Source organism: Hemicordylus capensis, chromosome 6, assembly GCF_027244095.1.
Source record: "Hemicordylus capensis ecotype Gifberg chromosome 6, rHemCap1.1.pri, whole genome shotgun sequence".
Lineage (NCBI taxonomy): Eukaryota > Metazoa > Chordata > Lepidosauria > Squamata > Cordylidae > Hemicordylus > Hemicordylus capensis.
Window position 1 is genome coordinate 116130453 of NC_069662.1, and position 13846 is coordinate 116144298.

Sequence of the window (13846 nt, forward strand, 5' to 3'; positions counted from 1 at the left end):
CCATCATCCCTGAGACAAACTATAACTTGTTGAACTACAACTCCATCAATAAATTGTGGCTGGGGATAATGGGAGTTGTAGTTCAACTACAGATCAAGAGCCAAGGTTGCCTACTTCTGCTCTGTATGCTTGCTCAAGAAACAAGTCCTTACTGCAGGCCTGCTAAACTTAGGCCCTCCAAATGTTTCTGAACTGATTGATTGATTGAGTGCCATCAAGTTGGTGTTGACTCTTAGCAACCACATAGATAGATTCTCTCCAGGATGATCTGTCTTCAACTTGGCCTTTAAGGTCTCTCAGTGGTGCATTCATTGCTGTCGTAATCGAGTCCATCCACCTTGCCACTGGTCGTCCTCTTCTCTTTCCTTCAACTTTCCCCAGCATTATAGACTTCTCAAGGAAGCTGGGTCTTCGCATAATGTGTCTGAAGTATGATAGTTTGAGCCTGATCATTTGTGCCTCCAGTGAAAATTCTAGATTTGTTCTATGGTCCATTTCTTTGTTTTCCTGGCTGTCCATGGTATCCTCAAAAGTTTTCTCCAGCACCAACGTTCAAAAGCATCAATGCTTTTTTTATCTTGCTTCTTCAAGTTCCAGCTTTCGCATTCATAGAGTGTCACGGGGAAAACCATTGTCCAAACAATTCTAATCTTTGTAGGTATAGACACGTCATGGCATCTAAATATCCTTTCCATGGCTTTCATTGCAACCCTACCCAGTGCTAGTCTGTGGCGTATTTCTTGACTGCTAGATCCTGTGCTGTTGATGGTCGATCCTAAAAGGCAGAAGCTATCCACCAGTTCAATGTCTTCATCGTCAATTCTGAGGCTGGTTGCTGTACCCATTATCATTAGTTTAGTCTTCTTTACATTTAATTGTAGTCCCACTTTTTCACTGTGCTCCTTGACCTTTCTTACTAGAGCTTGCAGATCATCTGCATTCTCAGCTATCAGAGTGATTCATCAGTGTAGCGCAGGTTATTGATGTTTCTTCTTCCAACTTTAAAACCATGCTTCTGGACTACAACTCCCATAATTCCCATCCACAGTGGCCAATAGCCGGAGATTATGGGAGTTGTAGAGAGCAGAAGTTGAGCAGCCGTGCCTTACTGTGTTCCATGGTGCTCACTCCCAGATGCGCAACCTTGGGCTGCAATCCTGTGCTCACTTAACTGAGAGTGAGGCTACATGCTTGTGCACACTTACCTAGGAGGAGTAAGCCTCATTGAACAGAGCTAGACTTCTGAGTAAATGTGTTAAAGGGTTGCTTTCTGAGTTCTACATAATTCAGTGGGATGCAGTTCTGAGTAAGCCTAGGTATGTACGATTGGGCTGTAAGACTTTCTACAACCTCCTTCCTTTTCCAGACTAAATAAGAGAGATTGGTAGCACCTGAAGCACTAACCAACTTATTGGAGCATAAGCCTTTGTGCGTAATGCATAAAATACCCACAAGTCTTTGTTATTGTCGCAGCATGAGATTGCCTCTCAGGAATTCTTTTCCAGCCTCGTACCTAGCACTCTAGGCATCAGGAGCAGCAACACATTTATGCAAGCCACTTCTGTGGAGCTGGATGTCTTACAATCATCAGCCCCAGGTTCTGGGAAAAGAAATCCTGTTGAATTCATCTGGCCGTGGCCCTACTGAATTCATCTGGCCGTGGAGCTGCAAGTTAATAGGGTTGCCAACTGTCCCTCATTATGCAGGATGTCCTTCATTTTAGGGATGAAATGTTGGTCCCTATAGGGACAGCATTTGTCCCCCATTTATTCAATAGCATATAATTCAATTACATATACATCAGTGATACTCAGGCTCTTGATTACCACTGCATACACCTTCCAGCGCCCCCAGCCAGCCCCACAGCCAATCCTCCAAACCTGTGTCCCTCATTCTGGCAATGAAATGTTGGCAGCCCTACAAGTTAAGAGCATTCTGCCATGTTTGAAGCCATTACATGTACCTGTTTTTCTATGTTACATGGATGGTATGTATAGGAAGCGGCTGATCATTAATACTGTCGTCCCTGCATTCTGTGCAGGTGGGACAATAGTGCAAATACAACTTCTTCAAACATGACATGATGCATTCTTAATCCAAAAAGCATAAAATAGCCTTTCTGGGCTGCAAATGGTCTTAAGCCTTACAATAAACCTATGACTACAGAAACTGAAAAGTGTGGAATTTCAAATCATCATCATCAACAACTTGCTCGTTCTGAATTTTTAAAGAACATTGAAAGATATAAAAATTAGCTCAATAATTCTAAGAAATTATTGTATACTGATACCTCTGACTTAGGAACAAGGTGGTCATGAATGTGAAACTTGCTTCCTTCATTTATCAGGGGAGCAATTAACATCTCTAAAGCAGAGGTGGTAGCTTGTTTGGTTTACCATTGTTCTTTTCATCCAGAGTAAATGTCTGCAATAATCTCTTTCTTTGCCCATTAGTATTATTTCTCTTTATTCACTCTTTAGTGTTTTGTTGTTTTTGTTATTGTCTGATGTAGCATAAGTTGAACAGTAACTCCTGTGGTATAATACAGATGCACCATGAATACAATTTTTTTCTTTTCTTTTTTTTTTTGCTTTCATTGTAGGCCTGAATTCCCAGAGTGGCTGTTGATTTGACAGTAAAGGAGAGGAAAGCAGGAAATGCATCAAATTATTTGCCTATTTTTATCAATTTGTTATACTAAATATCAATTCAAATAGCTTGAACAAAAAGGACCAAGGCTTAGTATAGCCAATTATTCCTTCAATGCCTACACCATATATTATACGGTGTAGCATTAAAGGAAGTTTCATTTGTACAGTTCACTCATAAGAACAGCCCTGCTGGATCAGACCCAAGGCCCATTTAGTCCAGCATCCTGTTTCGCACACTGGCCCACCAGATGCCCCTGGGAAGCCCACAGGCAAGAGCTGAGGCATACCATCTCTCCTGCTATTACTCCCCTGCAACTGGTATTTAGAGGCATCTTCCCTCTGAAGCTGGAGGTGCCCTCCTCTGAAGCAGGGCAAATGTTTCCACTAAAATTTATTACTTCATAACATAGCACAAGGGCAAGCATCCCAGCTTACATCTGCAATTGGCCATTATAGGTAAATGACCTTAAAACAGTGGTACATATGCTGGTAACCTCCAGACTTGACTACTGTAATGTACTTTACGTGGGGCTGCCTTTTAATTGGTACAGAATGCATCAGCCAGATTGGTCTATGGGACAACATGAAGGGACCATATAACACTGGTTTTGAACGAACTGCACTGGTTGCCAATATGTTTTCAGGTGAAACACAAAGTGCTGGTTATTATCTTTAAAGCCCTTAATGGCTTGGGTCTAGGCTATTTCAGAAAGCGCCTCCTTTGTCATGAACCTGGCCTCCTGTTATGATCTTCTGGAGAGGTCCAGTTACAGTTGCCACCAGCTCATCTGGTGGGAACTCAAGACTGGGCTTTCTCTGTGGCTGCCCCAGAGGTTTGGAATATGCTCCCTGCTGAAATAAAAGCATCTCCTTCTCTGTTTGTTTTCAAGAAGATCCTCAAGACTCTCCTATTCTCGCAAGTTTTTGATTAGAATTAATTTTAATAATTTGTTTTAATAACTGTTATATACTATTGGTTTTATTGTGTCTTGTGTATTTTAATCTGTGTTGATTTTTAATATTTTAAATTTTGTACACCATCTAGAGATGTACATATCAGGCAGTATAGAAATATAATAAATAAATAATAAATAGTCACAGGCTATCATAAGGCCTTGTTTATTTATTATATTTCTATCTTGCTTTTCAACCTGAACAGATTCCTAAAGTGGCATATAATTTAAATAATAATTTAAATGTACAATATTTAGGTTAAAGTTTTATAGGAGTTTAGGTGCTGGTGCCAGCCCTCTCTACATCCACAATTCTGGTGTCTGACAAGTGGTAATATGTTCTAGGGTTCTCGCTCCAGAGAGGGAGCAGAAGAAACTGCAGAAAGGCTCATGGAGCTGGCTGTCTCTTGCTGCCTTTGTCCATTTTACATGGAGAAGAAAGTGATTGCTTACCACCAAGAATCTTCTGTCAAGAATCCTGACTTTGCATTATTTGTTTTTGTTGGGATTTTCTTATTTTAAGCCATCTGAAAGTTTTTTCAGACACTTCCTTCTTGTAGTATAGTTTTGAGAAGCTGAACATCTGACGTAGCACTAGATGGCAGGCTGATGTTGATGACTGGAAGAGAGCTGGTCTTGTGGTAGCAAGCATGACTTGTCCCCTTAGCTAAGCAGGGTCCATCCTGGTTGCATATGAAAGGGAGACTACAAGTGTGAGCACTGTAAGATATTCCCCTTAGGGGATGGAGCTGCTCTGGGAAGAGCATCTAGGTTCCAAGTTCCTTCCTTGGTATCTCCAAGATAGGGCTGCCTGCAACCTTGGAGAAGCCGCTGCCTGTATAGTCTGTGTAGACAATATCGAGTGAGATAGACCTATGGTCTGACTCAGTACATGGCAGGTTCCTAAGTTCCTATGACTGCATAGCAATGTTCTACGGATTTCTGCACTGAGCAGGGATTGGTCTAGAAGACAGCCAAGGTACCTTCCAACTCTAGAATTCTATTATTCTCTGCATAACTGCGATGATTAGACAAAATAACCTTTTGGGCTTTTCTAAGGTTATAAATATATCACTTGCTGAATAACAAAGTGCACTCTTGCATAACTAATTGTGGATATAATTATTTTACTAATTTCACCAGTTTGGCAACACTTCAGTAATTCAGTTTAAAATTATTTCTGAAAATCACACACACAAAAAAAATTAGAAAAGATTTGAGACAAAGGCATGCAATCATAAAACCACTAAAATGTTTTTTATATTTTAAAAGTTCCCATTTTTGTGTCTTTCAAGATAATGTTTAACATTGTTTTCTGTTTTACTACAGCTAGCTATATCACAAAGTATGATCATGTACACCTCTTATTTTGTTGAGGCAGGGCTTGAGAAATCCCTGGCACTAGGAAGCCATGGCACCTAGAAATGTAACCAAGGTGCCTAGGATATTCCTACTTTAAAATTATTTAGTAAAATCCAGGCTAGATCTGGGATAGATACTCTCTGTTCAAAGTATGTTATTTGTAAAGGGATAAAGAGAAGCCAATTTACCAACCCCCACTTTGCCACCACAATGTCCATCACTAAGTCATGTTCAAATGTCCATTGACTGGCTCCTAAAGTTTTGGGCTGGCTGCCAAATAAAAATAAAATTTATCAAGGCCTGTGCTATAAATAACTGTACTTACTACACTGTATGATATCAATGCAGAATGGCACAGATGATTTAAATATGTCAGTAAGCATGAAGTTTCACTTCTGTACCAACTCTCTGGAAAAGCTTGAGACTACTATGAAATGTGCAAGGTATATATCAGTCATCACTTATACAGTTAGTGTTGGTGTACAGTGTACTTTATAAATGACTTCTTCATTGAAAATAATCTACCAGAAAATTACTACATCATTCTGCATCAGGTTCTCCACTATACATCATATCTCTGTTATACCAAATTTGACAACGTTTTATTCCTAAGTACTAAAACTAATCATGGTATGCACATACCTCTAGAAAGCTGGAAGGCATCCCTTTGGAATATATTAGAAATAACTTATTGCTAGTGTTGCCTACTCAGGAGAAAAAATTCTGTGTGTATCTTGGATTTTGTTGCCAACTCTTAATTAGAATTGATGAACTAAACCTATTCAAAGGTTGCCAGGGTATTTAAATAAGTAAGAGTGAGACTGATGAAATTTGTGACTAACCCCATAAGGTATAGGTGACAGCAGACACGTTAATTGTATGTTAGTATGTGGGAAAGGTGGGGAGAGAGAGAAAAGACCTGATTTCTAAGGTGTGAAACTTGGCAGCTTTGTGCTGTACAATGGGTATAAGCAACCACATTTTCTGTCAATGAGCACATCTGAACTGCTGTTATTTCACAGTCGGATGATTGTATTGTTAAAGTAATGGAATGTTTCTTAATAAATGCAAATAGTGAATAAAGTGCTTGAACTCACTAAGATTTTGTTCTCTGGTGTGTAATTAATATATATACATTGGAGACTTATGTCTGGGTGAGTGTTTCATTTATTTATAGCACACACATTTTTTTCACCTCTTGCACAGCTTCTCACATACATAGTAATACACAGCCTCCTATATATGCTGCATTGCCATAAAACCAAAGAGGTCAGTTAGCCAGATGAGATAAAATCAGACCCCAGAGAAGACAACACTCTTGATCTTGTATTCTTACTCCAGAACTTCAGTATTAAACTTTACATAACTTTTATTTCTTCATTTCCGGGGGACCTTTCTCTTAAAACAGTCTCCCAATAACCACTTTTAATCTCTCTGTGTCAGCAAAGCCTTATTTGCATCATATTTGCAGGAAGGCATTATATAAGATGCATGGACATGTCTAAATATGGATTTGTGCTATGATAACTGTTAAAACACAGTTTTCCATTATTTTCACATTTAAAGTCATATTTGGACATAAATCCACTATTTGTATTTTAAAAAAATATTGCATATAGCTTGCAGTCCTATACATTACTTGTGATTAAGCTCCACAGAATTCAGCAGAACTTCTCTAAATGTGTAGGATTAAGACACATACCTACCAAAGCCACAGCCTTATCAATGGAATTAGTCACACACAGAACTTCATAAAATCTTACTGCATAAATGTCCTTTAACTCCCATCATCCCACTGGAGATGTTGGGAGTTGAAGACCAACAACAGATGGAGGGCCGCAGTTTGACACCCCTGCCATAGGGGATCATTTGCAACTTTAAAGGTGGTCAGAAGGCAGGGGCTTTACCTGAAGTCTCTTAGATGGTTGGGGCAATAAGAGTTGAAAAGCACCCAGGTCCTCTGCTGCCCACAGATCTGAGGACAACAGCCCACTCTTCCAGACTGTTGGTCAAAGAAGTGCCCAGCTGTCACGGCTCAACACTTACAGCTTTTCACCATGGTACTTCTTTGATTGACTGGCTGGAAGAAAGTTCCCTCTCAGGAGACAAGCTTTTGGTGGCAAAAAGGCCTTTCAGGATTACATTCTGACTCAGATCAAGTTCCTAATTTCAGGACAATAATTTTAAAGTATGAGCACTTTTAAAAAGCTGTAATATTCAAACATTTGGATGTGTGTTCAAACATTAAGATTAGCATCTAACCTTTTTTTTAAACTAATGATTAGGTTTGAAAAACACAAGCAATCTCAACAGTCTCATTGAAAAGATAAATGCATTTATCTATCTATACCCAATACTAATGAAATCAGCTTTATTCACAGTGGGGGTTGCCTAACCTATCTTAGAGGGGATCACAGACTCAAAGGATCAAAAAGTTTGAAAACCCTGTTGTAAGGTAAAGCTTACAGTGTAATTTAGAGTGTAGGTAGTGCCATGGTTGGGCAAACTGAAAAGTCTTCAAAGAGTTCCATATCTACAGCTATCCCTATGCCTGAGAAAAGTGCCTGCTGCTGCTGCCTATGCTTCATACCTTTTCCTATTATGAGCCCTTTGGGGACAGGGAACCATCTTATTTATTTATTATTTATTTTTCTATGTAACCACTTTGGAAACTTGAAAAGCGGTATTTAAATAGGAATAGTAGTAGTATAGTTGCTAAGAGGATAATAATAGAATTATTGCAACAAATAAAGAAATATTTTGTACTGTACACATTAGCCATTCCTGCATCATCTTTTTTGGTTTGTTTTTTACAGTGATAGCGTGCAAAACAGGTAAAGGCTATTATACACCTATATGCATGACTTAAAAACAATTCTGAAACACAGGATTGGAAGTTAGGTGCATCTCTGAACAAGATTGTAGTACCTACAACAGCTGCTTGGGATAAAAGTTACATCTGGACATGCTCCTGGACAAAGTTGGGTTAATAAACAGAACATATATTGTGATATAACATTAACTAAAAGGATTATAAAGAAGCAGACTTAGCAAGTCCTTAAGTGGGCAACTGAGCTCAGTCACCTGAATTATTTGACAGAGTTGCTCAGGTGTCTTCAAGAGGAGAAGTTTCAATGACACACTTATGATTAAGGAATGTATATAGATGGGGGAGAGAGATGTGTGCTCACTCACATCTTGGTGCATTTATGCCCTCATCATCACCTAGTATGGCCTGGTCAGGCAAAGTATCATCTGAACTGGCCCAGAATGTACTCCACTAGGTGGTAGTCTAAGGCCTAATCTGTTACACATCATAATATAAATTACAATTTTTAGTGTAATCTTACTTCCATTCTTAAGTATCTGCTACACATGTCTATCTTATGTAGTTTCCCCGAATCCATGATATTGCACAGTGTCAGGAATTGGTACAATTTGTGGTATATCCTTATTTGAAATCAAAGTTAGCTTTAGCTTTGGGTGATTTGCAATCTAAAATGTCACAATATTAAATTGAAAAAGTAATCTGAATTTAGGAGCTTTCTAAAAACTATTCTTATGTCACTAAAGTACAAGGAAGGGTGTGTGTGTGTGTGTGTGTGTGTGTGTGTGTGTGTGTGTGTAGTGCTCAATAGCCCTCATTAGAAAACTTGTGCTGGTAGAGACAAATCCATCTGTTATCGATACATCTAAGTAGGGCCTGAAACCTTGAGAGCCATTGTCAGTCAGTGTTGACAATACTGAATTGAATGGACCAATGGTCTGACTCTGTTTAAGTCAACTTCTTATGTTCCAGTTGAGTTCAGGAAAAATGGAAGTGGACATTTGGTCCATGCCATTTTTACTTGGGGTTCTTTTTTTCTGTACTGTTCAACACCAAACCATAAGGCTAATTATTGCCTTTAAAACACAATGCCCCATTGAAGAAAGAATAGCTTTCAAGCCAATTAAAGATTGGCAGTCATCCTACTACTGCGTAAGTAATGCTTGTTAACAGTTCACTTTTGTGACACATTACTAACATAATCATGTATTTCTAGAAAGCCTATTTAGTGCTTATGAGTATTTTGAAATCTCCTTTTTATAGACATTCTTAGTCTTTGCTTTCATATTTTAAAAGGTATTTTAAATGTTATGGGCACCCATATATTTAATATAGGGGAGACAAAAATGTTATAGTGTGTAGAAATAAGCTAAGCAGTTAACAAGCAGTTAATGCATCTGTTTACATTTTAAATATCCAACAATTTCTGAAACTACACACAAATCCACGTGAGAGATTGTATTATTAGTAGTAACTCTATCAATGCTATGTCTGTTTTGACCCCTTTGGAGCAGTGTGTGCGCGTGCACACGTGTGTGTGTGTGTGTGTGTGTGTGTGTGTGAGAGAGAGAGAGAGAGAGAGAGAGAGTGTGTGTGTGTGTGTGAAGGGCAGCTTAACACAGTGGTAAGCTTTCATTACACCTTACTTTGAACAAAAGCCCAGCAAAAACTTTTGTAATTAACTAATGCCTTAATATGTATCATTTGTGCTAAGTTATCACATGTCATCTTATTATGCATTAATTCTGAAATTGACTTACACATTTAAAGTACAATTTTGAAGTCTGAAGTCAAATTTTACAGATACCTCTAAACTCAATTGCAGTCCACAAATGACCGCAATCAGAAACTGCATTTCTCAGATCATGAAACCCAAGTTTTAGCAGGAGAAAAAGATCTGATATGGGTGGGAAAGAAGTTCTAATTTAATAGATGCAAAAGCTTCTATTATTATTATTATTATTATTATTATATAACACTATAGACTAATATTTACGTTGTAAGATTTTGATTAGGTTTTCAATAATTCCTCAAACTGGTACCCACCCCTCTCTCCGCCATATATATATTCATATATCCACTACAAAGTTATTTCAGTTATTTAAATCTGCATAGAATACAGCAGCCTTTCATAATGGAAAAATATTTATTTGTAGCTCCCCTTTTAGAAATGACAGTTGCTGTAGTCACCTAAACTGAACATAGCCATTGAACTAAAGTGACACAAACAAGCAGATTCTGGCAATTAAATTGCAGCTGCCCATGCAATCCTATCAATGTTTACTCAGAAATAATTGCTCAGAATTCAATGAGGCTTACTCCCAAATATATATGTTAATTCTGGGGAAGAATTCTGACACTCACCTGAACCTGTAAATATCCAGAGGATCACCCCACCTGTACAAATACAGGAAATATTTATATACCACTTTCCAACAAAAGTTCTCAAAGCGGTTTACATAGATATGAATAAATAAATAAATAAAATGACTTTCTGTCCCCAAAGGACTTACAATCTAAAAAAGAAACATAAGGTAGGCACCAGCAACAGCCACAGGAGGGATGCTGTGCTGGGGATTGATAGGGCCCATTGCTCTCCCCCTGCTAAATAAAGACAATTGCCACTTTTAAAGAGAAGGAATACTAAGAAAACATGCAGCCCTATCTTATACACAGTACACATACAAAAGCTTATAGATAATGAGTAGAGCCTGCTTCAAAAACGTGCATTTCAGAAGTAAATTCGGCTGTTTTAAAACGAGGCTTATCCCAAACAAGTGCAAGGGTTCATAGTTTTACAGCGTTATCCTGCAACATCTACTACTAAAATAGAAAAGAAAACCCAAACTGCCCACATGTAAGGACTACAGACTTCAAGGAGAACTTGAGTCAATGAAAACAGCTTTCAGCAGCGTCTGCCAGCTTCACTACTTATCCTACACACAGCGGCAACTCCTGCTGCAACAGCAAGTTAGCAACAGCTGCACAAGCACAAACCTCAACAAAACCATCCCTCCCGAGCCCTTGTGCTGTTCGCTGCCCATCATGAGTCTGGGGGTGTAGCCGCGGCAGGTCACCGACTGCGAAGCGTCTACTCCGATTGGTGCTCGGCTGCTGATGCAAGCTGTGGTTGGCTAGTTTGGCCGCCACTCCCCTTCCCAGCCTCCTTCCTGCTCTGCAGGCGTAAGGGGAGAGAAGTGTAAGAGAGCGTTGGAGGTGGTGTCTAACTGGAGGTCGTAGAGTGGAGGCGGGGAAGCAGCATGGCAGTAGCGTTAATGCTCAGAGTCTCCGTCGCTTTGCTGCACAGGCAAAGGAGCGTGTATGCAGGCAGCATTGCAATGGGTAAGGGCGGCGCTCGGGCTCTTCGATAACTTTTCTTGGAGTGGTGAATTCGTTTGAAGAAGCCGTGTGTGATTATAAGGGGGTTGGGCCTCCTCATAAGACCAGGAGGATGTAGTTTGCTGCTGTTTGCCTCTTGATTCAGAGATGTGACAATCAGTCGTCTAAACATATTGGCACTGATCATGATGACAGCTGGATACCACTTTTAGGTTGTGTACTAAAACCTGCAGCCTTGCTTTTCAGTATATTTGGGGGCCTGCTTCTTCCTACTTGGCTCTTTTAAAACCCTAATCTGAAGTATGCACTGGTATACTTAAAAGGCGTTGATCAGGGGCTTCATAGAAGGAAAGGATTATGGCTTGTGTTTTACACCCTTTACAAGTATTGTACATGCTATTAAAAACCACACACGTTGTAAAATTATATTGGACTAATATCAGAACTTATGTCAGTCTAAGAGAAGCCTAGTGTAATAAATACTTTAACATGTTTACTTAAAATAACACATGTGGTGCTAAAACAGGCCACAAAAGTTTATGTGACGCTAGTGACCTAAAGTATCGAGTTAACTGTACCTATGATCTATGCTCATATTTTCTTTTCTCATAATACTGATGGTTTTTTCTAGCCTAAAACATGCTATGCTGTTTTATTCACTACTCTGATCCTATGCCTTTTTTCTATGTACAGAAAGTTCCAGGTGTGTGATTAACATTATGATATTGCACCATGTAAGAATCCATATGTGTGAAATTAAGCATCACTTTCTAAGTTAGTCCTAATCTCTCACCTTTAAAGGGATAGAAGCAGTTGATGATTTTGTTAGTACTTGGGGTTATTAGCAACACAGTTAACAACAACATAATAAATAATAAATAACACAAAATTTTAACAAAATTATCATTATAAAATAAAATATTGCCACCCACTAATCTGTCCTTAGCCAATTCTATGTATATTTTCCCATTCTATTTGATGAGCTTTGTGAACTCAATAGCTTGTATCCCCTTTCACTGGCCAAAGTGGCTCTGTGTGAACCAGCCTACTTTATATAAAAAAAAATAAGCTATAATGTTCAGCATTTCATGGTGTGCTAATAGTAAATCATTAGTGGTGCAATCTGATGCACACCTACCTGGTGGGAGTAAGCCCCACTGAACACAGTGAGACTTACTTTTGAATAAGCACACATAGGCCTGTGATTAAATCCTTTCAAACAGAACAAAATTCTACCATGTACTAATGAATTTCAAGGAAGCAGAACTGTTATCGACAGAAGTTACTAGAATTATCAAGAGCATTATTCTTAATAAGTCTAGAATGAATAATTCTTAGAATTGTCTAAGTGGAATTATTAAGAGCATGATCTGAGTGGAAATCCCCGGGTTCAAATGTTACATCTACTGTGAACTCCTTTGCTGGCCTTAGATAAGCCATATCCTCAGCCTCCCTTGCCCTCATATACTATTGAAACCCCATATATGATTGTACTGTAGGAATAATGTTTGCTTACTCTATAGCAAAGCTACCTTAAGTGGCGCAGTGGGGAAATGCTTGACTAACAAGCAGAATTTTGTCATTTCGAATCCCTGCTGGTACTATATCGGGCAGCAGCAATATAGGAAGAAGCTGAAAGGTATCATCTCATACTGCATGGGAGGAGGCAATGGTAGGAACATAGGAAACTGCCATATACTGAGTCAGACCATTGGTCTATCTAGCTCAGTATTGTCTTCACAGACTGGCAGTGGCTTCTCCAAGGTTGCAGGCAGGAATCTCTCTCAGCCCTATCTTGGAGAAGCCAGGGAGGGAACTTGAAACCTTCTGCTCTTCCCAGAGCAGCTTCATCCCCTGCGGGGAATATCTTGCAGTGCTCACACATCAAGTCTCCCATTCAGATGCAACCAGGGCAGACCCTGCTTAGCTATGGGGACAAGTCATGCTTGCTACCACAAGACCAGCTCTCCTCTCAAAAGGTAAACCCTTCCTGTATTCTACCAAAGAAAACCACAGGGCTCTGTGGGCGCCAGGAGTCGAAATCGACTTGACGGCACACTTTACCTTACCTTTACCCTATAGCAGAGCTGCTCAACAATGGCCCTCCTGCAAATGTTGACCTACAACTCCCATAATCCTGGCTATTGGCCACTGTGGCTGGGGATTATGGGAGTTGTACTCCAAAAACAGCTGAGGGGCCTAAGTTGAGCAGGTCTATAGGATTGTTGTAAGGATTTTCCCAAGAATATAGGTTAAGTGTTTTTAGCACTGCTATGTAAACTCTGAATAGTAGCATTAATTTTTACCTGTAGTTGCCAATGTGAATTGAAAAGTCTTTTGTCAAGTTAGCACAAAAGTATACTCTATATCAGGATTTCTCAACATGTGGGCCCCAGATGTTATTGGACTTCAACTCCAGCCTTAGTGGCCTTTGGTTGGGAATTATGGGAGTTGAAGTCCAATTACATCTGGGGACCCACACGTTGAGAATATCTGTTCTTTATTGGGTCTGCTCAATTTACCCCCTGCCCCCCACAAGCTGGTTTTGGACTGCAGCTCCCATAATCCCCAGCCATAGTGGCCAATAGCCAGAGATTTGCGGAATTGTAGGCCAACATCTGCAGGAGGGTCAAAGTTGAGCAACCCTGCTATATTGTCCTGTTAAAGCAGTGCTGCTAATCACAAACATATTATGTATACAAGAGATACAATAT

At 39.4% G+C, this 13846-nt stretch overlaps 1 protein-coding gene across 1 annotated transcript in view; it reads left to right on the forward strand.

Moving 5' to 3' along the window:
- Window positions 1-10951: 10951 nt before the first annotated feature.
- The window catches only part of HIBADH (3-hydroxyisobutyrate dehydrogenase), a 99567-nt gene continuing 96672 nt past the window's right edge, over window positions 10952-13846 (forward strand). The window contains exon 1 of the mRNA XM_053265043.1: window positions 10952-11135. Coding sequence (XP_053121018.1) covers window positions 11054-11135 — 82 coding nt within the window. The 5' untranslated portion in view covers window positions 10952-11053. The remainder of the gene's footprint in view (window positions 11136-13846) is intronic.